The following is a 26,955-nucleotide window of genomic DNA, read 5'->3' as shown; positions in this document are numbered from 1 at the left end:
GAAGGAAGGTTGGTTAGGCGTCACTTTACTCGCCAATTTTATTGCTCTCGTAAAATTGACTCTTTCGTAATGTTTCTCACATTGATGGTAAACTCGATGTCCTCTTTCTAACATATTTCTTCTTAACTAATTACTCCTTGTAATAATAATGATTATATTAATATTTAATAAAATAAAATAAACAACCATGGGTAAATGATTCATCAATATCAAAGATCACATACATTCTTTGACAATTAACGAGCATGCGACTCGTTGGTTGCGTGTCGCAATTTTTCTGCGGTTTGCTCGATACATCCGGGTTGAAATATCGTTCAATGAAACGAGACGATAGTTATTCTATTCAAAAAATTAGAAAGAAGGACAATTTAGCATTTGGAACTTTGATTCGTCGATATGTGAAAGCTGTTTTCTATTCTTCTCTCTCTCTGTCTTGAGCAATAGATGTTGGGATTCCCAAGAAGAAATAATCGAGATCGTTCGATCAAAGAAATTGAAAAACGAACGAAAAGAGTAGTAGTGGAAGAAAGAGAGAAAAAAAAAGATAAAGAAAAAATAGAAGAAGAAAGAGTAAAAGGCAAGCTCGTTAAACGCAACTCCTCATCGGCGAATCTCGAAGATTTACGAGCATGATCATGAGGATTAACGAAAGCAAGCAAGCAAGCAAGCAAGTCAAAGGAGAGGAAGAAACTTCAAGATTTTCCACCTTTCATTCTCAGGCAATCTCTTGAGGTAAGGTAAAAGGGAACGACGAACGATCGAATTCTCTGGAAGAATCCTACTGGTCCTTCGATACGCAAGGTGCAGCAACAACAGCACACGTTTCTTTCCAACAGAGAAATATTCGAACTGAGGGGGTAGGGACGAAAGATAAAAGGGACTTTTCTCTCTCTCTCTCTCTCTCTCTTTCTTTCTTTCCTTTGGAATATAGAAAAGAAAAAAGAAGAAGAAGAAGAAGAAGGCCGTACCATTCTCGTCGTCTTCGTCGTAGTCGTCGTCGTCGTAGTCGTCGTCGTCGTGACGTCGGCGATTTTCTTCGAAAAATAAGAGGACACAGTGTCTACGTTGGTATATAGCCACGAGGCCGAGCCTTCACCTCGATCACCCTACATACAGGGTGAGATAAAAGTTGTTTTCCCCATAGATTTGTTCATGGAATTATATTTACTATGACAAATGGTATCGTTGTTAAATATTTTTCTTATGGTTCATCTTACATCGTTGTATGTTTCAAATGCTACTAGAAACATATGTAAAAGCGTAGAATTTGATGTCTACATTTTAATCTAAGTTTTTAGGAGTTTGATCACCAACAAGACGACAAATTAATCTTAAATTTGGAGAAACAGTTTGAGGAAACAGGATAGACAAAGCACGTAGCGGAAATTCTACGAATTTTTAGAATCAAAGAGAACGTTGCTTATCTTGTCGCTCATAGTTTGATGTTTGAAGATTGTCAGCTTCTTTTAAAATCCAAAAAAGGAATCCTTTGTTAGACAAACATGCAAAAATAAATCATTTCTTAGTAATTTTGATCTCACCCTGTATATTATATATATATGTATATATAATATAGGTGTATGTAAGAGTAGGTAGAAGAGACGTATATACCTGAGGTATAAGTTGCAAAGAAGAAAGAAAGAAAGAAAGAGATAGAGGAAGGGGGGTAAAGGGAGGGTTCGAGGCGCGAGAGATCGGTAGAAGAGGGGTCATTGGTTGTTCGCTCAGCGTATGGGAATCGTTATGGACCGACTATAGTCGTTGGAATGCGTTCTTTTTTTCCTTTTTGTGTCTCTCCGGTATACCTGGCGGCGGCGGCGGTGGTGGTGGTGGCGGTGGCGGTGGCGGTGGCGGTGGCGGCCGATCTCGCTTCGTGTCGGCGTCGGCGAACCTCTTGCGGGCAATCCGGCGACCGGTAGAACCACCGACTACTTTTATGCTATGTGTTCATATATATATATGTGTATAGATGTGTGTGTGTATGTGTATATATATACCTGTTGTGTGTAAAAGATGGTGGATTCTACGAGAAGGTAGAAGAAGAAGAGACCGGGGGAGTGAGTGTACGCGAGAAACGGAGGAGCACAACGCGAGAGAATACGAAGATTCACGAACCGGCATTATTACCATCTCGCGCCAACTTATCAAAGAAATTAGGAAAGATATTTTCTAAATTAAAGATTAAATATATTTGTATTTTTTACGAGTCGATTTATCTACCGGTTGTAACTATGAATTTCAATGTCAAATTTATTAATGAGAGAGAAGATTATAAGCTTGAAGTTCATTTTATAATAATGTAAGTTTCTTTTTGTGTGTCTATAATTCTCGGTATATTTGATTAAAATAGAGAAAAAATTCATTCGGAAGGTGAAAAAACAAATTCGAAAAGAAAAAAGAAAAAAAAAAGAGAATAATAACAAAACGACAAAGAAGATTCCGTAAAACGGGCAACGAGCGAAACCAAATTCACAGCGTGGCGAGAAAAAGAGGGACGACGTGTGTGTGTCATGTGTGTATGTGTGAGAAAAGGTAGAGACGTAGGTAGTAGAAGGACAGGTACGACGAGACGTAGTTTGCGCGCCTGCACACGCTTCTCCGGAGAACACAGAGAGAGAGAGAGAGAGAGAGAGAGAAAAAGAGAGAGGGAAATAAAGAAAGAGCAAAAGAGAGGGAAGACATTTTCTTTCTCGCGGTAGAAACGTTGACGGTTTTAATGACGTCACAGCCCGTCCAGATTTGAACGAGCCAATGAGCGAGCTCGATCCAAACGATACTTGCGCAGTAGTAGGGCAGAAACCTGTCGATTGGTGGGGGTCTCTGGTTGAGTGAAGAGTAGGGAGGTCCGCGAAAGGTGCGTGCGGCCCCGGACGTGGGGCGCGGGGCCAGTTGATCAGTGAGTGCGGTAGTGATCTCATCTCGTACCGCGCCAGGTGTAAACTCTTCTTCTTCTTCTTCTTCTTCTTAACTTCCTTCTATTCTTTCTTTTCCTTCTTCCTTATTCTCTTCAACTCTTCAACTCTTCATTCGAATCCAAGTAAAACTCTTTCTCTCTCTCTCTCTCTCTCTCATTCTCTGTGCCTTTGCCCGAAAAGGAAGAAAGAAGCCTGGCTAAAGGACTTTAACGATCTAACCAGAAAAGGTATGGATCATCGAAAATCTTTCTCATTTCGCAACTCTAATTTCTTCTGCATATCCATTGTACGTAAGTTGAAACATTTAACTTTATCATGTAACTTATTAATTCTATTTAATTCCGAATATTTCATTCAGCATCACTTCGATAGAAATCTTTGGGATGGAGACCAATATTTTATTGGGGAAATTTCATTTGAAATTTTAAAATGATTCATTTTGTAAGTAGGAAAGAAAAGACTTGGAACATTCTCGAGGTCTCTTTGATCAAGACGAAGCACAAGGTCGCGCCATCCACGCGAGAAGAAATCTTGCTTTGCAATTTCTTTTTATTTATGATAACTTTAAATTACGTTTAATTTTGTCTTCTCTTTTATTTTTTAGATTTATATTTATGGACGTTAGTTTAAATTAAAAATGAATTACGAAAATTTATAAAATATCGCATTTAGATAGCTGTCCTTATCGACCAAGATTAGAAATTTCCGTTGACATTTTTCTACAAGATAAAAGATGCGACTCAACGATTCCTCGCAGTTGTAAGAGATTAAATTAGTCGCGTTTTATCTCTCACGATCGATATCATTGATTTTCTACTATTTCTTTTATCCTCCATTTGATATATATTTTATTATTTTTAAATTTTTGAGAGAAATCATTTAACGAAGACGTTTACACCAAGAATCTTGGTACCAGGAACGATGAAGTAGTATATTCTCATTATCTCGACATTGATTCCATACCATTCTCGCCAACTCGGCATAAAGTTCGCACGCTCGGTTTGATCTTCAAGCAATTTTTATTTATTCCTTTCTTTCATCATACACTTCTTTCTTCTACCTTAGAATTCTTCTTTCATATTTATATTTATATATATTATAATTATTTCAATAAATACGCGAATTTTGAACGTGTACAGAAATATTTGAAAAAAGAATGAAAAGAAATGGAAGAAGAAAAAAAAAAGGAAAACACAAATTCAACTGTAGAACGAACGATTAGCATTCTCAGATGACTATTAGTCATCGCTAAGTTCTAAGCCACGGTTAATTTGCGAGTCGGGTATATAACTTGGAAATATATTTTGAGTCACGTTCGTATTATGAATACGTTTATTAGTTGTTTAACACTAATCGATTAATAACTTAACTGCTTGCTTACGTTTCCATTGATTAATGTATGTACATCGAAATTCACACGGTTAAGAACGTCGTGGAAAAAATAAAGTACACCTAACTTATACGTTCGTTTTCTCATGAAAGAGTCGGAAGGAACAACCTCCACTCACTCAAACAGGATGGACAAAGCCAACCGTTTCGCTACGGTCCTGGCTACTTACTTACTTACTTACTTACTTGCTTACTATACACACACGCATACACACTCCTACATCCCATATATACACGCTCATTTATTTCTCCCTGTTAATATCACGTAGGATCTTCGTTCTGCCGGTGAATGCGTTTCAACTTTATAGTTTACGGGTTCACGGTAGGACGAGCGAGAATCTACGATGCGTTCCTGACACACTAACTTGCTACGAATTTTTCCCCTTAGAACGATATTAAATACAAGAAAGAGAGAAAGAAAGAAAGAAAGAAAGAAAGGAAAAGGTAACGATACTGTGGGATCGGGCGCCTTCATTCTAAATAAAAAGTAGGCATTCCTGAGGAAGTTGACCAAAGGGGGCCCCTGGAAAACAGAAGGACTAGGCTTTGAGAATCACCCCTATTTCAAACGCCCACAATTCAACGGCTCAATTTGTTTATCGACCTTGGTCGTATTCAAAATTTTAAATTTCTTCTTAAGAACCACTTTGAATACAAGAAAGAAAGAAAGAAAGAAAGAAAGAAAAAAAAAGGTAACAATAACATTTATCTTATTCGAAACTTAATCTTGAGTAATGAAGTTATGTGTTTGCCAAATAAGCACGTACCAATTCTATATTTGGAAGTTACTTTCAAAGCTTTAACGTCTTTCCTTCTTTCATTTCATTTCATTTCATTTCTTTTTTCTTTTTGAAACATATACATTTTCTTTTTTTTTTATTCTGTATTTCCATATCTAGTAACATTAATTTTCAACGCAGTTCCATTAGAGTTTTTACATTTGCTGATGGTTTCTTTTACACGAAATTAACTCTGTCTACCTGGCAATTATTTTCTTAAGCGTGCGTTTTTTTTTTCAACGACACATGCTTGATGCATGCTCGGGATTCAAAGTATTTGCGATACACGAGCATTTCAATCGTATCTCTAACTATTTTGCTTGATTTCAATTCAATTTTTCAATAATGTCGAAGATATTCGGTGGTTCCTTAACTCATCAATTTTCAACGATTAACTTTAGAAATTTGTGTGAATTTTTAATTTAACAATTCATCTTTCCCGCACTTATGTTTGCGAATTATAATTATTATTTAGTCGATGATATAAAATATATCTCGAAATTGATGATAACAATAAACGAAAGCATTTCCTTCGGACTATCTCGACGATGATGCAGCTGTGTTTGCATAAACGTCGTTGATATGTGATGTAGTGGTCTCGAAATAAAATAAAATAAAAAAGAAAGTGAAGAAAGAGGTAGACGAGGAGGTAGAGGAGGAGAAGGAGGAAGCAAAATTATAGAACGGTTTAAACGCAAACGTTACTTTATCGTTTTACCATTCAATTTTGGTCTCTTTCATCAAATGCTTACCAAATGTTTTATTAAAAACTTTGTTCAAGGCTTGGGTATTTCATTCCAATCGTCTTTCTTTGTCTCTCCTTGGATCAAGATCAAAGAGAACACACATATTTTCACGTTCAAGACTTGCCGTGATAATGGCAACGTGTTTTTTTTTTTCTTTTTTAGAGTCGTTAATCCAAAATTATGCAACCATTTAATTTAATACTTGGTGATCATTTCTGCTTAGGTTTTTGTACTTGGTACAAACAAACGATGGATAAGCGCTCGCATAAATCTTGAAGATTTCAAAATCCAGAAACTCTGTGGTTTGTTGAAGATTTGACGGTTGCCAACTAATCAACGAATTTGTAATGGATATTTATAGTTATAATAACATTGGTAAACAAATTAAACGAATCGAAGGTCGACTTATGGCAAAAGAAATAAAGAAAGAAAGAGAGAGAGAGAGAGACAGAAATAGATATTTACCTGTGTTTACCATAGGTACGTGACACGTACGATTTCACGGTTTGAATAAGATGGCCGGTGTGTCAATAAGAGAGAGAGAGAGAGAGAGAGAGAGAAGAGAGGAGACAGGAGGGAGACAAAGAGAAAGAACGGAATGTTTCATGAGTTTTCGTCTTGTTCGTTTACCTAAGAAAAAAAAAGAAAAGAAAAAAAAATCAAAGACGACGTTCTTTTACGCGTTCGAAATATAAGCTCCACCATTTTTTTTTTGTTTTCGTCGATCTCCCTGATCGCGTTCACCATTTATCCCCGAAGAAGATATTTTTCTAATTTATATTAATTATTATTTATTATACACGTTAATGAATAATGTTCTTGAAGAGTCGATAATTGATATTTGTATATATTATTTTGTAGATAAGAAACACGTAAATAATTTTTCTCAGTGTTTAATATAGTTCTCTCGTTACAAAAAACAATTCTGTAAAGTAATAATTATTCATAATATCTTTTTATCGTTTGCTTAGCAAAATGATGAGAGAGACAAATTTCAATTGTAAATGAATTACTCGAGTTCCCCCTTCCTTCGTATGTATAATATACATCTATTAATGTTCTATAACGATCTTAGAAAATCACGCGTATGTGTGTGTGCTCGTTTCGAAAGCAGAAAGTTTTTGATGTCAGAAATAAAGAGAGAAAGAGAGAGAGAGAGAGAGAGAGAGTTGGTTGGTTGGTTGGAAAATAAAATAAGATCCGGACACGCGCGAGCAATATGGCCAGATCATAACTTTCTCCAAATGAAGGTGTTCTTACGAAACTACTCCTTCTATACTGGTCTACAATCGACTCCAGACCCACTACCAAGAGAAAAGACATTTTTTTTTTGTTTTTGTCTTTCCACCGTTATGAGAGTAACATTAATTGACAATTAGATTTCTCAGTGTTATAGACGTACCTGAGTAAACAACTCATAAATATATTCTTTTTTTTTAATCAATCTTTTTTCCTTTTTTTTTTTTTTATATGTATGTATTGTTCATATGTTTGCTTTAGATGTTAAAAAAGAAACATCACATCTTGTGATAAATACACATATGCACACACACACATTTACAATACGTACGTACAATTTTTATCATTACTCATGGTTTTTTTTTTTTTTTTTTTTTTTTTTACATATTCTGTTCCAGGAATCATGCAAGACACAATATATATCGGGGCATCATATTTAAAATGACGCGTTTTCCAATAACTCGCGATTCATTTTAACGCGAAATCGTAGACGATGATACGAAGATAAGTTCGTCGTCTAAAAGAAATAATTACATCGTCTAATTGGCCACCGTTAATTATCTTCTACAACACACTCTAACAAGTTTCGTAACAATGAGCTATTAAAATAACGATTCACGACTGGACATATTATTATTTTTCGTCTTACTACTGACTTTTTTAACATGGAATATATGGAATATTAATTGTTTCATTAATTTTGTTCATTTATTAAAGTACATGTATACGAGGAGCAACAGCAGCAGCAGCAGCAGTTTCGAAGAAATGATGAAATTCTCATTTGAAATGTTCAATTTACACATTTTTAATTGAATTTAAAATTGATCTAACGGATACTAGTTTACAAGATTATACCACCTGGACCCTGTTTCACTCTCGTATGGGCTTATCTCTCGAAGCCCATGGATTAACTTTCACTCTGAAATGTCAACGACTGTCTGTGTGTTTCACTTTTCACAGACACTCGACGTGCATATCAATCAATTCTGATGTTGCTGCACGACAAAGGAACACGACGATTTGTTCTTATAAAACGATTTCTACAATTTTTCCCCTCTTATCTATTTCGTTCTCTGTTTCAGAAAAATAGACGAAGGACAAAATTCAAGTAAGATGCAAAAATGATATTACGATGTCTGCTGCTGGTGTTTGCTTGCAAATTTGAAAGAAATTTCTGATGATCGTTCGACGTACAAAAATAAAACGACGAGTCATCACGTTTCAAAATAATTTCGTAGGTCGATCTTCTATCTGATCTAACTATACAAAAAGAAACAATTGATTCAATCGGGAGTATCTTTCTGATTTGGAAAAAGGGGATAATAATTAACAAATGATGAAGATCTTGGCGCGGACATTTTCTTTGGTTATCTAGCTGTATGAGTTTCGTTCGACATCATAAAGCTAGGTTACCGGAGTTAAGCTCCTCGCCATATCAACTCCAACGATCTTCCCCCTTACGTGCAGAACTCTACGCATCAGTGAAATTGAAGTACCGAGACTGCGAACATTGTTACACCTGACATCCTGAACAACACATCGTCTTAATACTACATACCACTCTAACCGAATTCTCAGAACATTCGAAGAAATTCGATTGTGGGAAATTTTGATTAGCAGAATATCGTCTCTTCCACTTTGTATTTTATCTTTCAATGAAATCATGAAGTACTTCAGAATTTCCTAGTCTTACGCTTTTATCATTAGAGAAATAAAATCATTACAATTATTATATGTTAGTAAGTAATGTAATATAACTTTAAATGAATATTAAGAAAATATATTTATCTGATAACATAAACACTATTATATTAATTATGATGTAACATAAGTTAAGGAAATATTAAAACATTTAAACGATGTAATGTAATTATAAAGATAAATAAATGATTGTACGCTTTGATTTTTTTCCCTCCCATTTCATCAGCAATCAATGTTGAAAAACTCTTCAGGTATTTGTATTATAAAATAATAAAAGAACATTTTCTACAAGAAGAAAAAGAAAGGTAAATGACATACAGGGTTTAACAATTGAATAGCAAAAGAAAACATTTCTATCGTAGTTTAAAACTTGTCTGTATTCTCTTCGTGCTTGAACCTACCTACGGTAGAAGCATCTATAATTATTATTGTACTTTAGTGTCGTCAATGCGTGACATAAATACATTAAAAGATGAAAGAATTTCATTTTTCAAAATTATTCATATTTACATACCTTACAATACAAATATAATCATTATTTTATTTAAATAACAGAGTATCCAATTAAAAATGATATTGATCATTTGATTTTTCCCGCCATTTTATAATTTGGTCACGACAAACGTTCGGCAACACGGCGTGTTTACCAAGAAACAGGATATTTCGACAAAGGCTTCCTTTTTTCGCTGCTGATGAGGAACGTCTTTAAGGTTTCGGAACATAGACCGACACGGTACGTGACGACGATAGTTTCCCACAATAAAGGTGTCTGGAATGTGTGTTCACTGATTATCCTCCTCTACACACATTCTTACAACAACGTACGAACATCCGCAAGAAATGGAATAATATTTTTCAGGATGTTGTAAATAACATCGACGTTGCTTGCATTATTTTTAACTGAATTATTCTAATTATAGTCAGATTATTCGCGCGATTCTATTTAAATGTAACTCTCTTAGACATAACCCTATTTTTAATCACTTCGTAATTCGTAATTTATAAATAATTTGTATACCTATATATATATAATATAACAAGATAGAAAATCATTATAATTAAAAAAGATAAAAATAATACGAGATATTGTAATAAAACGTTGTACAAATTATACCTTTCTTCTAATAACGAATGACGCAAAAGAATCTTCCGGAAAAATCTACACATGTCGCTAGTTACATGGAAATTTGGTTTAATAGCAAGTAACGAAACGCCACGAGGGCGCCACCTCCCAATTGATGACAACTGAAATTTTGTATCGACCGAGAATGAACGCTTTATTTTATGGGTTTATGACCTAATGTCAATACAATAGAAAATTTCATAATCATTGATACATTAACATTTTTATAAAGCATTGATAATTTTGAACAAAAATATCACATTTTGATTGAATAATAATTTCTAATATCAATTGATTTGACTTTAATGCCTAGTCATCTTATGATTCATTTGACTTATTCATCAATAAATGACATGTCAAAAAAAAAGAATGTTATCCTTTCTTTTTTAATTTCTAATATCTTATTTAAATAATTATTTTCTAAATTATATCTGATAAAAGAATAAAGAAAATTCTAGTATGTTCTTTATCGAACGTAGGCGCGCCACGTGCTCGACTATATTTTATATTCTTTAATTATTAAAAAAAGGAAGACAAGTCAATGAATAAGAAATGTAAAAAGATGATAAAAACATGAAATAATCTGAAAAAAGAATAAATCATATCATAATATAAAACAATGGCAAATATGAAATTAACATGTATGGATATAATGATGGTCGACAATGTCTTCTCAAAGCAAAATCGTTTTCTGTTCCAAAATGCCGGAAGTACTACTCGAATGGAATATGAACTAAATACATTTTTGGTTATTTATAAATTTAATAAATGGTTGGGTTATTATTAGCAATTCAAATGATTATTCATATGACGAGTGAAAACGTACTATTGGAACTTGAATAAGAAATAAGTCGGAAATACGTGTCGTTAAAATAGATGTTTTGCCGGAAGTTAGCTATATCGTGAGCTCGAGAATCTTCTAGAATGTTCTAGAATATTCGAGAATTATTGGAGGGTATATAAGACGGGACGCCTCACGCGGGCCTTCATTCGTTTTGCTCGCTTCAATCGATACTCTTCTGTGATATACTTCAAGTCTTTTATCAACTGTAACCAGCTAATTACTATAAGGTATTGTTCTTTTTCATTTATTCAATATATATTATTAGTCGAATTTCTGATCATTACTCAGCTTATTTTATTTAAACAATTATATTTTTCTTTTTTACAATTACATTCAAAAATGACCGCTTATCAAACGCGTGCCTAGACGCGGATGAATTATTTTTCACGTCAATGCTATTGATTTTTTTTTTGTTGTTCTATAATTTAATTGATTACTCTTTTCTTTTTAATTCATTTATAATAAATGATTAATTTATTTTTTTTTTCGAAATTATTTTATTAATGAAATATATATACATTCTATTGTTCATATCTAATCAAATGTGAATTAATGTAAGACCATGCAATTTATTATTTCTCTTTGTTCTTGAAGAATTTGTATTGAAATAATTGAATGAATTTTTAGATGGCTGAACAAATGGAAACTGATGGAGGAGAGTTGGAGACTTTCGCTTTCCAAGCTGAAATTGCTCAGCTTATGTCTTTAATTATCAACACCTTTTATTCTAATAAGGAAATATTCTTGAGAGAACTCATATCGAATTCCAGTGACGCCCTTGACAAGATTCGTTACGAATCATTGACTGATCCAACCAAACTTGATAGCGGCAAAGAATTATTTATCAAAATTATTCCTAATGAAAATGATGGAACTCTTACTATCATTGATACTGGAATTGGTATGACAAAGGCTGATTTAGTCAATAATCTTGGTACCATTGCCAAATCTGGTACAAAGGCTTTCATGGAAGCTCTTCAAGCTGGTGCTGATATTTCCATGATTGGTCAATTTGGTGTAGGATTTTATTCTGCTTATTTGGTAGCTGATAAAGTAACGGTCGTATCTAAGAGCAATGACGACGAACAATATTTATGGGAATCCAGTGCTGGAGGCTCGTTCACTGTTAGACGAGACACTGGTGAACCATTGGGACGTGGTACCAAAATTATTCTTCACATCAAGGAAGATCAATCTGAATATTTGAAGGAAGCTAAGATTAAAGAAATTGTTAAGAAGCACTCTCAATTCATTGGCTATCCGATCAAATTAGTAGTACAAAAGGAACGTGAAAAGGAATTGAGCGAAGATGAGGATGAAGTAGAGGAAGAAAAGAAAGAAGACGAGGAGGGAAAACCAAAGGTTGAGGATGTTGGCGAAGACAAAGAAGAGGAAGATAAAGAAAAGAAAAAGAAGAAGAAGACCATCAAAGAAAAATATTCTGAAGATGAAGAACTTAACAAAACCAAACCTATTTGGACTCGTAATGCAGATGATATTACCCAGGAGGAATATGGTGAATTTTACAAATCATTGACTAACGATTGGGAAGATCATCTTGCGGTTAAGCATTTCTCTGTTGAAGGACAATTGGAATTCAGAGCTTTGCTCTTTGTTCCTCGTCGTATGCCATTCGACTTATTTGAAAATAAGAAAAGGAAGAATAACATCAAATTGTACGTACGCCGAGTATTTATCATGGACAATTGTGAAGAATTGATCCCTGAATACTTGAATTTCATTAAGGGAGTAGTTGACAGCGAAGATTTGCCATTGAATATCTCTCGTGAGATGTTGCAACAAAATAAAATTCTTAAGGTTATCAGGAAGAATCTCGTGAAGAAATGTTTGGAACTGTTTGAGGAATTAACTGAAGACAAGGATTCTTATAAGAAGTTCTACGAACAATTCAGCAAAAACATTAAATTAGGTATTCATGAGGATAGTACTAATCGCAGCAAATTGGCAGATTTATTGAGGTATCATACATCTGCATCTGGAGATGAAGCTTGCTCTCTCAAGGACTATGTTGGTAGAATGAAGGAAAATCAGAAACATATTTACTTTATTACTGGAGAAAGCAAAGAGCAAGTTGCCAACAGTTCATTCGTAGAACGTGTCAAGAAGCGTGGTTTTGAAGTAGTTTATATGACTGAACCAATTGATGAATACGTTGTACAGCAATTGAAAGAATTCGATGGCAAACAACTTGTATCCGTTACCAAAGAAGGTTTAGAACTTCCAGAGGATGAGGAAGAGAAGAAGAAGAGAGAGGAAGATAAGGCTAAATTCGAAAACTTGTGCAAGGTTATGAAGACTGTTCTTGATAACAAAGTAGAAAAAGTAGTCGTATCTAACAGATTGGTTGATTCACCATGTTGCATCGTTACATCCCAATACGGTTGGACTGCAAATATGGAAAGAATAATGAAGGCACAGGCACTTCGTGATACATCAACCATGGGTTATATGGCTGCTAAGAAACATCTTGAAATTAATCCAGATCATTCGATCATCGAAACTCTACGCCAAAAAGCTGAAGCTGACAAAAATGACAAGGCTGTTAAAGATTTAGTCATTCTTCTATATGAAACTGCATTACTTTCATCTGGTTTTACTTTGGATGAACCACAAATCCATGCATCCAGAATTTATAGAATGATTAAGTTAGGTCTTGGCATCGATGAGGATGATTCTATGCAAGAAGAACTAAAAATAGACGAAGTAGTCCCTCAAGTAGAAAGTAACGAAACGGAAGATGCATCCCGAATGGAAGAAGTAGATTAAATATTCTTAACAAATTTTAAAGGTTATGGCATTGTGTCATAGTATAGACAAAGACTGTTCAGATCAAAGAGAAATCTCTTCTTACTAACCCTCTTTGATTTTCGATACCACGTTTTATGTGGTAACTTACACGCCACCAGCAGATATCATTCTTTTTTGTAACATACTTTGTCATTTAATTTATCATTCCTCTCTCTCTCCAATATACATATATATTATAATATAATATTGTATGTGCTCCATCTAAAATATATGTGTATATTTTAAGTTAAAAGTAATAAAATTTACCAATGAAACAAAATTATAACATCTCTTCCTTTATTATATCCTATATAACAATTTTTATTCAAATAAATAACCTCCAATTTTTTTCAAATATTGCACACTTGTAGTAAAGTTGAAATTTTACATAGAAGTATATTTTTTTAGTTAAAGTAGTGTAGTAGTCTACAATATGATGCTGATTATTTATAAAAAATGAATATTATTATATTTTATTAATGTTAAAAAATATTTCTTCATAACAGTATTTTTTCAATAGAGAGGTTATAATCGTTTGACTGGAAGAGATTACATTAGACTACAATTAGAAGAATTTAATAATACCTTAATCATGAAAGATTTTTAATAACAAAAATTTATTATTATCAAATTTGTTAGACAGGAATCTAATTAAACTTATAAAATTACAATTAATGATAACATTGACACCTAAACATCAAAAGTCCACTTTTAGTTAGCACTGGAACCACCAGATGGCGATAGCAGGTACTTTATACGGAGGAGTACAATACTATCAAAGAATATAGACAACTAAAAACTGAAATTTATATATATTAAATATTGTACATAATTTTATTTAATTTATATATGTTCTATATAATTGTATATTCTTTGATAAAAGGATTCAGTTTTTGGAGTAGCAATTAGTTTATTAGTAAAATAATGGTCTAATTAAAATATAACATCTACTGATGATGAAATAAATATTTGAATATTTAATTAAAAAAGGTTAATTATAGATTTTATGGTCTTAAAGGAATATTTGGCCAATATTGAGGTTTTGATTTATCTTTGTGTCTTTCTATTGTGGCCATTAATGCAGTTTCCATAGCCATTATTGTAGGACCAGCATCTCCATATAATAATTTTGCATTTTCATTTCGAGCTTGTTTACAAAATAATCCACTTTCTATAAAGGCTAAATTCTCTAGGTTGATATCAGTTAACTCTTGGTCACGCTTTTGTTTCAATTCCATTTGATGTCGTAAACTTTGTTCCAAGAAGGTCTTCATATCCTCATCGACATGAAATTCTAAATCTTCTTCGTTTTGATATCCATTTTCATTGTAATCTTCACGAAAATTTGGATTTTGTTTATAAGTATTCTGTTGTTGTTGTTGTTTAGAAACAGTCTGCTTGTTATTACTTTGTTTATTATTCGATCCAATTAAAGATCTAATTTTATTTCGTAATATTTCGTTCTCATTTTCCAATGCCAAACAACGAGATCTCCACCATGTTACACTGTGCCTATAAACATCAAAATCAGTTTTAATGCAAAATATTTAGAATAAATAATAACAAAATAATGTTACAAATTATGTATAAATAATTAAAAAAAAAAAAAAAGAAATCATTTTGTAATACGAATCACTATCACTATAACAGATTATTGAAAATAACCAGAACACACAAAATAATAAAAATTAATAATTTTTGTTCTTATATATAATAAATAATAACTTTTTTTGCCAGTCTTGAGCAGCCACATAATTTTTCCAAAATGCATCAGCTTGCATCGTATTTCCTATTATTACTTCTTCTTTACTAAAATTAACATTGACACGTTCTTTTAATAATCTTTGACTTTTAACTGACTTAACCCCAAATTTCATACATTCGCGTTGACGTCTTTTCAAATTACGTTTCTTCCTTCGATTTCTATTTCTTCTCCTAGATAGAAATTCCATACTAGAATAAATCTAGGAAAGATATTAGAAACGTTGCTTATATTTTTATGTCAATATAAAAAATAACTTCATAGTTTACAACATATAGAATTTATTTTTTATTTTTTATATTTTTTTAACACCGTACTTTGTTTTTTTTTTTTTTTTTTTTTAAAGGCGGCTGTTGCCATGATGCGCCCTCATGCATCAAATGCAAGAATCACATAAATGAGTTATGTTTACTTACATGTGCATTATTTTTTCTTATCCAAAAGCTTTAGATAATATCTCTAGTTTTTTTTTCACAAAAAAAAAAAAGAAAGAGAGATTAAATGAAAAAAAGAAAAGAAATTTGTAAGATTAAATAGGTGACTTTATTAGAAATATACAGCGCTTTTGTGAGACTTCATTAAAATCCAAGTAAAACATATTATTTCAACTCAAAAATCAAATTAGAGTTATTGCGCTGTTAAAAGATAAAACTTTAGTATCATTGTTCCCATTTGATATTATTCAAACTTTGTGCAAAGTTTTTCATAAAAATAATGTCAATAATCATAGTTAACTTGAAACACTTCCTTTAATAATAACCCTCCGTCGAAGTAAATTAGACTCACATCAAATATTTCTTATTAAATACAGCAAAATTCATTTTATAAATATTTCAAAATTCAACGCTACTAATAATGTGTTTCTATTTTTTTTCCTTTTATTTTTCTTTTTCGTTTCTTGCAAATATGATATATAAATTTTTTACATTTACACTTACATTAAAATTGCAAATTAAAAAAAAAACAAAACCAATGTTTCTTTCTTTTTTTTTTCTTACTATACTAATAGGATGCCAACGATTTAAAAAAATGATCGGAGCAAAAATTCGAGTTACGTCCTTGTTTTTTTATTTTACATCAATGTTTCGTTTTCTTTCGTTTTTTCTTTTGTGCAATTATCTAATGTTCGTTGAAAGCTAAACAACACGAGATCATGTTTTTTTTTAGAAAACTAAAAGAATGACAGAGATTGAGAAAGAGAGTGAGAAGAAAAGAAAGAGAAAAATGATAATAGAATCTTAGAAATCTTTTGTGTGTTCTACTAAGCTAAGGTTGTTGTTTTTTTTTTTTCATAGATTTTAGTAAACATAAAACTGTAAAAATTGACCCAAATCTTATAGAAAAAAGTTTAGACCTTTTTCGAAAGACTTTTCGTTATTACCATGCTGGGTTGTTACACTTTCCGAACTGTTTCTTCTAGAACTAGTTCTAATAGAAGAATTAGACGCATCTATCATATTTTCTTCTATATCACTTTCATCCGATGTTCGTTCTCGAGGCTCCAATCCAATAATTGTACGCAAATTGTTCGGCAGTTTGTTTTCTATCGCCATTAATTGATAATAAATACCTTCTGCTTTGGAAAGCGTCGATTGTAGTTCAATGTGTAAAGAAAGATCATTTATATGCTAAAAAAAAAGACAAAACCAAATACAAACAAATAACTGTTATTAACTCATTGATTATTTAAACTATTTATAATAAAATAGACTGTTACTTACTTTGAGTATTTCCGTAAAGCCAAAATTATTTTTCAACAATACATTTCTTTCAGTATCTAATATAGCTACACATATGAGTAAATGAAAATTAGGACATGGTAAACCAGTCCATAAAATCTCCCACAGTTTCATTATATCAGATGAATTAAATTCTCTTTTGAATAATACTAATAACCAACGAAAACAGAAAAACATATTTCCAGATTCGTGTTGAGTTAAATAGTGTTCCAATTGTCGATCCATATTGTACAGTAAAGTATGTATATTACGTAACTGCATTTTCATTCCAGACTGATCCATTTCAAAATTTGTACTCTGTTTTTAAGGAAAAACAAAAAGATTCATTTTTCTTACTACGAGAAATATGTAATAATTTGTAATAATAGATAATAAAGATAAGTGGTACGTACCACTTGATCCATAAAACCAACAAAACACCAAAATGCATCCGCTTCACAATCCATCAAACATAAAATAGGACTGAGTAGATCACTCATACCTTGGACATATCCTAAGTCAAAATTGTACATTACATATGTCATGAGTATGTCATTTAATAATTCTAGATGATTATTGTCGCCTAGAAAATAGGGATGTGTTCTATCCGTTCTGTTAACATCTTTTTCTGTAAATTCAATGAAATCAAATGAATATATTTGCCGATAAAGAATTTCTTTAACAATTAATATTTCATTTGAAATAACCTACCTATCAAGTTTTTCCTGTCCCGAAAGTCTGAAAAACGATTTTCTTGTGCTGGCGTCATAGATCGCCATTGAAGTTTCATATTAAAGTACTCATCGGTCTTCTTTCTTCTTATTTCTATTCTCTCAGCGTTACTTGAATTCCATGGATAATAATTTAATAAAAATTTCCAAACTTCATAACGCAATAATGGATGTATGCCCTAAGAGTTTTCAAAATATTATTGCCATTATTAGCATCAATATAAAAGAGGACGTTTTGAAGTGAGTTTAATATACAGACCCCTCGAAAAATGATTTCTTTAACAGCATCTGGATCAATAATTCTTCCTTCTGAATCTTTACTACTGTCCCATTGCTCTTGCGATAAAGGTAAACCTAACACAGTTAATATGTTACACAATTAATACGTTTGATCGTAAATTATTTCTCTATAAGATGTTTGATTTGACTAAATGTACCTCTAGGACATGGAGGTCTTGGTGGAAATTGTAAACCTATATCTGCTTGTCCTATCACTTCGTATTCATCCGCAGGTTCATGTTGATTACTCGATAAGGAAGAATTAAGTAAATCAGCTACCGCTTCTTCAACTGGTCTTTTTACTGGTTCTTTGTATACTGGAATATATATATGTATAATATATATTTATTATACAATGAATTTTGGTGTATTAACTTACACCAAATATCTGCTAATTTACTGAATGCTTCTAGTGTTGTTTCATATGGACGGTTTTGTAAATTTTTTACAAAATTCCATACATAATCTGAAGTATTCTCTTGAAATAAATTCAATTCAGCGAACGATTTGTTCAAAGCAGTTTCAACCTCTTCCAATACATAATACAAGTTTTTATCTTTCGTTGAGCTTCTGAAGTGAATAAAATTCTTTAACGTATTAACAAAAGTTTCAGCTTTGGACAATTGAAAGAAGGCAACATAGGTGGTACCATCCTTTTGTATAAATATCAGCTGTTGTCCTCCAAGATTAATACGAAATGATTTTAAATCGGAGAATAATATTCTAACTATCTTTGAATGTCCACAAGAGTCTGCACCTTCCGAAGTAGTGCGAGTTCTTCTTGTATGAGTATCTACTAAAGACCATTCTGGATCTTGATCTTGATTCTCCAATACAACAGATTCTTCCGTAGGTCTCCATTCTATGCATTTGCCAAAACTCTAATATTGCATATCAACAAAATTCATATTACATTCACTTATCGCACATATACATATATGTATAAATATAAGATTAAATAATAATAATAATGATATTTATTTTCTTACATATTCAACAATATTCAGAGTACCCGAACTGTGAACTTCGTCCTCTTTGGTATTAGATCCACGTAGTACAACTCCGGTGTAGATGGAGAGTTCCTAGAAAGAACAAAAGGGCACTTACATTATTATGTAAGTCATTAGATAAACAAGTGAATGGTTATTGCATAAGATTTTATTTTTACATTGGTATCAAAATACATATGTTAGCCATGTCAATATAAAATATATGAATAATGTTCTTATAAGCAGATATAATGATCCTATAAATAATATTTTATTTAATATTGTATTTATAGAAGCAATGACACATAATATTGCATATTCATTTGAAAGTACTTTGATTGTAATTACTGATAAAACTGAACCATTTAAATATCATCAATTTTCGCGCATATAACACAAAACGAAACAAACTAACCTCAAAGCAATGTTTACAGCGTTACAAGTTTGATGTACAGAGGTTAAAGAAATAAGAAATTGTATGATCGAATAATATAAAAATAATAATTGAACATAAAAGACAAATCCATGAGAGCAATGGTATGAAATTTGAAAAATGATTTCTCCATTCGTTTTGCTTTCTCCTATAGATTGTTGTTGATATTTGATAAGACAAAAACATGTGGGCGGGTGTGTTCGATGTGGTACGTCATTCTCAAATTTGAGAGACATGTCTAAATTAAATGCAGTATATATATACGTCATCGATGTAAAAGAGAAATGTGCGTTTATAGTGATTGGCAAATAAATATTTATTAATGTAGAAAAATAATCTTACCATTCCCTGCTCCATCATTTCGGACATCTCAAAGTACACGTACAATGATGGTTCGTATGAAACACTGACAGGTTGATCTAATTTCTCAACACATCCCTACTACCACACAATGCAACTGTGATACCAAACCCGTTACAATACTAACTTTTCAAATATTCCGATTGTACGGATAATAATAATCAAGAGAAAATCCATGCGACGTTTAATAATCTTAAGAATATCAATGTTTTGTTCATTTTTTTTTACGACGTTATGAAATGCGATAGTGAACGTCCTTAGAATATGTATGTAAGATGAAGAGGATAAAGATGAACACTAGGCAGGTTTATTTTTTATAAGACAAAAGATACCGACGCCCAGCAAATAGTAGTGGTACCGCTGGTTAACGCTCTTTCTATAGTTTCATACTTTTTTACCTTTGAACCAATCAACTTGACATATTATTCAAATTTATCATAATTAATAATAATTTATGACAAACAAGGGGAAATAATTAAATAACAAGTTTACACGTAAATATATATATATATATATATATATATATATATATATATATATATATATATTATTTTTTAATTTAATTCGAGAATATATTAAGGTATTTTATATACGTACGTTTCTAAAGACATTTTTGTTATTTTAAATCATAGAAGTAGTTTTAGCTAGATTTTAAATAGAGTATACTTTTCCAAGTACCGATCAAGGTGAGCTCTTTGTAATTCTCACTACCGGAATTGATAACACGTATATGTATAATATATTCCTATAGTTCCTTATTCATTGTTCAATTTACAAACGGATGCTTTGTAAATTGTGCATTAGTCATTTTTGACCCTTGAACTGTGTGTCCTCGTTGATAAATCGGAAGATGCATACACAATTTTTATATCAATATTTATCTTTTATTAATTATATATTTATGCAAATTGTAATCCAAGTATTATATCAATGTTTATCTTTTATTTATATATTTTCTATTATTTATAATAAATCAATTATTTTTGTTAAACATTTAAATATATGCATGCATGTGCATTGTGCATCGTTAAATGGCGAACGTGCAAGTATCGCCATCTTACGTTGAAAACTCTAAGCTGAGTATTTAAATCGAACAATACGATGATAATAATTATTATTTAAATATAATGAAAATTTCAATTGAAAAACTTCTTCTATGTTTTGTAATTATCTTTTCCATAATATCGATTAAACGAGATTCATCATGGATAGAAGTTTTATTATTCCAACAAAAATTAATCACTTGACAAAAACATTAAATATGAACGGAAGGAAGCTTATATCGTTGCTCGAAGTCATTTAATTATTAGAGTATCAAATTCCATGACAAACAATGTCTCATTTCTGAATAATTTCCGGCATGTTTTTCGTAAAAAAAAAAAAAAAAGAAGAACAAAAAGATAATAACGTAATATTTATCTATCGTGCGATAAGCTACTCGAAGTAATTTATCACGCTCGAAGAAAAAGAAAAGTATCTACTTTAATCAAATACAAAAGGCTAATCAAAAAAGGATGAAGTCCGTCGTTCGATTCATCGAGGGAGTTGTTGCTCGACAAAAGAGAGTACGTGATTATAATTATTAAAGTGATACAAATGTTGTTAAACAATGTTAGAAAAGAACTAAAAATGTGCTGCCGTTCGTTCTCCTTGATTTTAATGACTTTGAACGTACTTGTACTTTCACCGGTCATAGTCAATGGCTATGTTACCTCGAGTACATCTGCACCAACCAGCTTATTTCCGCAAGCATAATATTTACGCTAACGCTTATCTATTAGTAGTCTTTTTTTTTTTTTTATTACTATTTTGTAACAGATCAAAAGATTATTTACATAAATGTATGCATCATCGTACAATTACGAATCATCGTTTTGATATTCTAATGACGAACTTCAAAATTTGTTAGAATAATAATTGATAATAATAGTAATAATAATCGACGATTTATTATTTAAAGTCCTCGTTAAAAAAAAAGAAATTACACTTAATAGAATCTGTAAAAGAAGATTTAGCTGTTATATATATAATATATTATAATATTGTGTTAGTTAACAAGTGAGAAAGTATTGCAAAAGATCGTTTTAATTTAACAACGTTGAAACTAAGCTTTTATAGTTGTTCATGTTTATAAAGAATTGGCACAAAGTCTCTTAGATCAGTCCAAAATTTATACTCTTGTAATTTAACAAATCGATAAACAAAAATTAACTTCAAATTTGAATCGTAATATAACTTTAAGATCTAATTAAAACGTTTCTACATCTTGCAATTTGTATCCATGTAATTCTATGATTAGAATTTTTCCAACTTTTGTAACAAAGCAATACTCATTTACTTAAGTATGAGTTGTCACTATTATTTTTGTACCCATGAATCGATAGATTATATCGAACGTTCAACATGTTAACGTCCTTCTCTTATACCAGATGGTATCGATCGTTTATTATTCGGACACAGATCACGTGTTCTCAACCATAAACGTTCTTCTACGCTATATCTTTTAAAACCACATGGTTTAGTCTCTTTGTGATAACTTTGAATCATTCTGGATAATTGCATTTAATCATAAGTCATGATCGTTAGACTTTGTTTCGATCTGTTATTAATATTAGCATAAATACAAAGACGATAAACATGAATCACCATCACCATCATCATCATCATCATCCTCGTTGTTTAACAATTTCAATTTATTATTTGAAAAATGTTCATATATGATAATAAATAAAACGTAGGCGAGAAAAGAGGACACGTTTTGTTCTCATTTTATGTAAAAAGTAACAAAATTCATGAAAATATGTACCATAGAAATATGTATGTTCATTTGTAACTTATACATGATATCATTAGGATACATGCAATTAATTCAAATCCATTTTTACGGATATTAATCATTTTAATATAAATATATATATATATATATATATATATATATATATATTGTGAGAGTGTATGTGTATAAACCTATATTTTGAAATAATAACGTTATGTCGAGAAACCCAAACAATACGATACATGTGTGCTCCATTTATTTTTACTTGGCCAATATATTTGCACATACATTTCTATACAGTCGTGGTTTAGACAGAGACGTACATGCTATAGTCAAAAATAGATGTTACATTATAGATCAACCGATTACGTGTATGAATAGACGTGCCGATTTAACACAATCATTTTGTTTTTATCGTTGGAATTTTTCAATTGTCATCATTTTTCATATAATTATTAATTAGTATTATATTATAATAATTATAACATATATATATATATATTTATTATTTATTCTGTGTTGTTTTTTTTAAAGAGTATATATACTTATAGAAACTTTCTTTGTTATTTATTATGATTATGTTAACAAATCGAAATTTCTATTAGATGAGTAAGAATTTAATCATGAAATCGATCTATAGAGGAAGAATTCAGTGCAGCTGCACTGATGCGCAACAGAACGAAATATCCGGTACAAAAAAAAAAGATGCAACTAACATATTGACTTTTATATCTAATTTTCTAACTATGAATTATGATCTTGTATTTTCGTCTTCTTCTATCTGTGAAAAATGAATAGTTAGTACAACCTAGCATATATTTAACATCTATTTTTTTGTTCAACTTCTTACCAAATGACGTAGTGATGTCACAGTGACGTTAGAAAAGGTTGAATATTATAAAAACAATGATGTGTTATATAAGATAATTGTTTAATTATTTATTATCGTGTATCATAATATCGATCCGATCCAAATAATTATATTATTTATATATTACAATAATCTTATGTTAGAAAAATATGAAAGATATTAATTACACAGAAAAATAAAATGTAATGCAAATTCTATACCATCTTGTTATTATCAGTTTAAATAATTATTTTAACGCTTATTAATTTTTTGTATTGTTTTAGGATTATTTTTCACACACTCGCATACATGTTTGGAGGTGTTCTTTTATCAAGGTCGTCTAACGAAGTTTCATCGAACGCAAAAGGAAACAAAAGACGTATTTTAAAAAGACGGCAAACTCGTTACGCCGTGCTACCTCTTTCATTCGACGAATTTAATCACGAACTCGGAAGGATCATAACACGATGACTTTCAATAGATCCGAGTAATGACTTCGAGTACTTCTTCGGGATTTCCGTTGGTAAGTGAAACTGATAAATATTCATCGCTAGAAATGAAATTACGATTTACGTCACAATGATATCAGACAGAGATCATCTCGATGAGAAAAGAAAAAAATCAATATTTAAAAAGAAAACAAGAAGACGACTTTTTGTCTATTAAATGAATCTAGATGAAATGTAGACAGTTTGAGATAATTGGTTGAATTTAATTTAAAAATGTGTACTTTCAGGTGATGTAGTTGTTGATGTCGGCGTTGCAAAGGACTTCCATGGGATACAACTTGCAATCGATATGCTTTGACGGTAGACAAAGGTTGCCCTGCGTGAAAGAAGAAGGGTTGTGTTGTGTCGCGTGCATACTGTAGCTAATATATGTATATATGGATTGTAAACGTATACTGCAGCAGGTAGGTATACTTACACGTGTGTTCTCTTTTTTTATCCACGTAGGTGCAATGTATACCCTTGCTCGCGTAAAATAGAGTATATGTGTATGTACGTACAATGTAAAGTACATATATACAAAAGAGTAGACATATGTTTCTTCTGAAAGGTGCTGCTGGGACTCTTCTTCCACTTGGAGATAAAATTCTTCAAGATGCTACAGCTATAGACGAAAGCATTTTCTTTTTTTTCTTCTCTTTTTCCACGTAGTAACAAAGAGCCATTAGCCTCCGATATTCACTTGGCCTCTAAAATATATTCAAGTGATCTGTCTCATTTAAACAATTTTTATTTCAACAGAAAATATATGAAAATCATTGTTCTAACATTTGATCATATTTTCAGGTATAGGTTCAGGATAAGAAAAGAAATTGTGATTTAATTAGATATCAATTTTCAATTCATTTGTTCGGCAATGCTTACGTCATTGCACTATTTATATATATAAAAGGATGAAATAATTCAGTGACAGCACCCTTTTTACTTTAACGGCCTCGAGAGAACTATATAAACAAGGTGTATCGACGATCGAACATATCATTTATTTAGAGATCGGCTTAAAAATGTATTTTATCGATCGATTAATAAACGGAATCAAATAATTCTTTGCGTTTGACATTAGGTAAATATTGTTATACTTAACGAAACAACCAACCAACCATTGGTCTTAAGACCATTTATCAAAAACAATGATATCGATTGTAGAATTCAAATTTCAACCATTTTTCTCGTCTTTTTAAAAAAAACATCAAGTTAAACATATTTGCAATTTCATATTTATTCTTTTTTTTTTTAATCTTTCCGTTCATATTTTACCAATTCCCTAATCCCCTAAGTAATCCCAATGAAAAGAAAAAAGCAAAATTACTCATGATAAATAATAAATTATAAAAAAGAGATTATAGAGAAGATTAGTGAGAGGACATTTGCGTCATGAAAAAAAAAGATAAGAAGAGAGAATCCAAAAAATGTCGATCTTTCATTCACTAGCAATGCGAGCTGTTTTCTAGCCCTCTCCTCAACCCTATCACCAATGAGAAATTCGCTGTAGTGTTACGCACAAGAGTAGTGGCCAGGGCGAGCGGCCAGGCAGGCAGGCAGGCAGGCAGGCAAGCAAGCAAGCAAGCAGGCAATCCCCGGTGCAGATGTACTCGGCCGAGTGCAAGTGTACCGAGCGTTCACTCCAGTGCTAGAGTATCGACCCGCAGTGAGAGACCCATGTGCCGGCCGATTCCTCCTTTCTCCTTCGCTCGAGAGAGATATTTAACTCCTACCCTTTTCCTCTAACTCCCCTTATCCTCATTCTATCCCTCTTTTTCCCTCCTCTACCCCCTATTCCTCCTCTTCCACCTCTCTATCTTTCTTTGTGTGTTATATGTACATCGGTTGTCATTCTATCTCTCTTCTTCCTATTTACTTTCTATTCTTTTCTAACGTCAAACCCTGAAGAAACGTTAAGGTCGAAAGTTCTTCGAACGATCATTGAAAATTCGTACTTAAGATAATCGTCTGCTTTGTGTGCATGCGCGAGATATCTTCTCAGGAATGTCTTCTCATGCTAAAGTACCCGAACCTTTTTTAAACTTTATTTTTCTATTTTTTTTTATTTTCTTCCTGATGATTTTAATTGTATTTTTTTTTTGTTCATATCAGGCACATCATATGATACGCATAATAGATTGATGTTGTTGAAGAAATAGAGAGATTTTTGTTAGTATTATTACTTTTATTATTCATCGATACTTTTTCTCTTTTTTTTTTTTTTTTTTTTTTTATAATAATACGAAAGACTTTGAATTATTTTTGTTATTACAGTATTCTTGAGAAACAACCGATTGCAAAACAATAAATGAGGTTTTAACGCGTTTTATTGCTTTAGCGTAAACTCGATGACGTTTTTCAAGTCTCTATGTGCTAATATATCTTTCATTATTTTACTTTTTATTTATCATAGATCATAACAAGACGCGAGATTTCTTTCTTTACAGTTAAAATAATAAAAAACAAGAAAATATGCTAGAATCGTTTGAAATCAAATAATATCTAACTCTTGTCAAACTTTTTACAAGAACAATAATAAAAAGTTAAGAAGAAAAATTACAAGAGAAATCACGTTTTCGTTTGAACAAAGGATTTTTCCACATATTCATCACTCATACTAGTTTTTTAAATCCGTTCAATCAAAAGAACGGAATTTTTCTCAAAGCATATGAATCACGATTAACCGCTTCATCATCTGTACCATCAAGAATATTTCCAAGGATCAACGTTTTAATCGTTACCAAGGATAAAATCAAACGTAGGTAGATATACTATGTTGAAGTTCATCAATCTCTTTGTATTCATTCTTCTTTTCAACGGTCAAACGAAGACGACGTCGACGTCGACGTCGACAACGACGAAGAAGACGAAAACGACTCACTCCGCAGGGTATGAATCACATTTCGAGATCCTAGGAGAGTAATTTTAAGCAGAAAGAGAGAGAGAGAGAGAGCGAGATAGAAAACTGTTATGTTTATTCCTTTCTACTTTTTATTTTTCCCCCCATCCCATATTCCAAGCT

At 31.6% G+C, this 26,955-nt stretch overlaps 3 protein-coding genes and 2 long non-coding RNA genes across 7 annotated transcripts; 1 reads left to right on the top strand and 4 right to left on the bottom strand.

Moving 5' to 3' along the window:
• Nucleotides 1–4,233: 4,233 nt before the first annotated feature.
• LOC107070792 (uncharacterized) lies at nt 4,234–10,284 on the bottom strand. The gene is made up of 2 exons (XR_001476324.2): nt 9,284–10,284; nt 4,234–9,170 (listed from the first exon to the last, which is right to left on the bottom strand). It is a non-coding gene; the product is annotated as an uncharacterized LOC107070792 (long non-coding RNA).
• Nucleotides 10,285–10,802: 518 nt separating this feature from the next.
• Nucleotides 10,803–13,824, top strand: LOC107070790 (Heat shock protein 83). The gene is made up of 2 exons (XM_015329297.2): nt 10,803–10,963; nt 11,364–13,824. Exon 2 carries the CDS (start codon nt 11,364–11,366, stop codon nt 13,521–13,523), a length of 2,160 nt encoding a protein of 719 aa, XP_015184783.1. The 5' UTR covers nt 10,803–10,963; the 3' UTR covers nt 13,524–13,824.
• Nucleotides 13,825–14,337: 513 nt separating this feature from the next.
• LOC107070793 (uncharacterized) lies at nt 14,338–15,659 on the bottom strand. Its single transcript, XM_015329299.2, has 2 exons — nt 15,270–15,659; nt 14,338–15,056 (listed from the first exon to the last, which is right to left on the bottom strand). The coding sequence occupies exons 1-2, from the start codon at nt 15,494–15,496 to the stop codon at nt 14,549–14,551; spliced, it is 735 nt and encodes a 244-aa protein (XP_015184785.2). The 5' UTR covers nt 15,497–15,659; the 3' UTR covers nt 14,338–14,548.
• Nucleotides 15,660–16,351: 692 nt separating this feature from the next.
• On the bottom strand, nt 16,352–20,095 carry Tbc1d15-17 (TBC1 domain family member 15/17). 2 transcript variants are annotated; one of them, XM_015329288.2, is made up of 9 exons: nt 19,799–20,095; nt 19,024–19,116; nt 18,414–18,915; nt 18,193–18,351; nt 18,015–18,109; nt 17,736–17,934; nt 17,438–17,652; nt 17,028–17,342; nt 16,352–16,934 (listed from the first exon to the last, which is right to left on the bottom strand). In XM_015329288.2, the coding sequence occupies exons 1-9, from the start codon at nt 19,823–19,825 to the stop codon at nt 16,641–16,643; spliced, it is 1,899 nt and encodes a 632-aa protein (XP_015184774.1). In that variant the 5' UTR covers nt 19,826–20,095; the 3' UTR covers nt 16,352–16,640. The 2 variants fall into 2 exon arrangements, with proteins under 2 accessions (XP_015184774.1, XP_089030936.1); XM_089174810.1 differs by lacking the exon at nt 19,799–20,095 and adding an exon at nt 19,592–19,759.
• Nucleotides 20,096–23,855: 3,760 nt separating this feature from the next.
• On the bottom strand, nt 23,856–26,913 carry LOC107070782 (uncharacterized). 2 transcript variants are annotated; one of them, XR_016177349.1, is made up of 3 exons: nt 24,370–26,913; nt 24,173–24,267; nt 23,856–23,992 (listed from the first exon to the last, which is right to left on the bottom strand). It is a non-coding gene; the product is annotated as an uncharacterized LOC107070782 (long non-coding RNA). The 2 variants fall into 2 exon arrangements; XR_016177348.1 differs by having other exon boundaries at nt 24,173–24,640; nt 25,454–26,913.
• Between the last annotated feature and the right edge of the window lie 42 nt (nt 26,914–26,955).

This window comes from Polistes dominula, unplaced genomic scaffold (assembly GCF_049000335.1).
Source record: "Polistes dominula isolate Pdom_NZ unplaced genomic scaffold, Pdom_raw_medaka contig_16, whole genome shotgun sequence".
In the NCBI taxonomy this organism is placed as follows: Eukaryota; Metazoa; Arthropoda; class Insecta; order Hymenoptera; family Vespidae; genus Polistes; species Polistes dominula.
The sequence above is the reverse complement of the archived record's forward strand: the minus strand, read 5'-3'. Positions and strand labels throughout refer to the sequence as shown.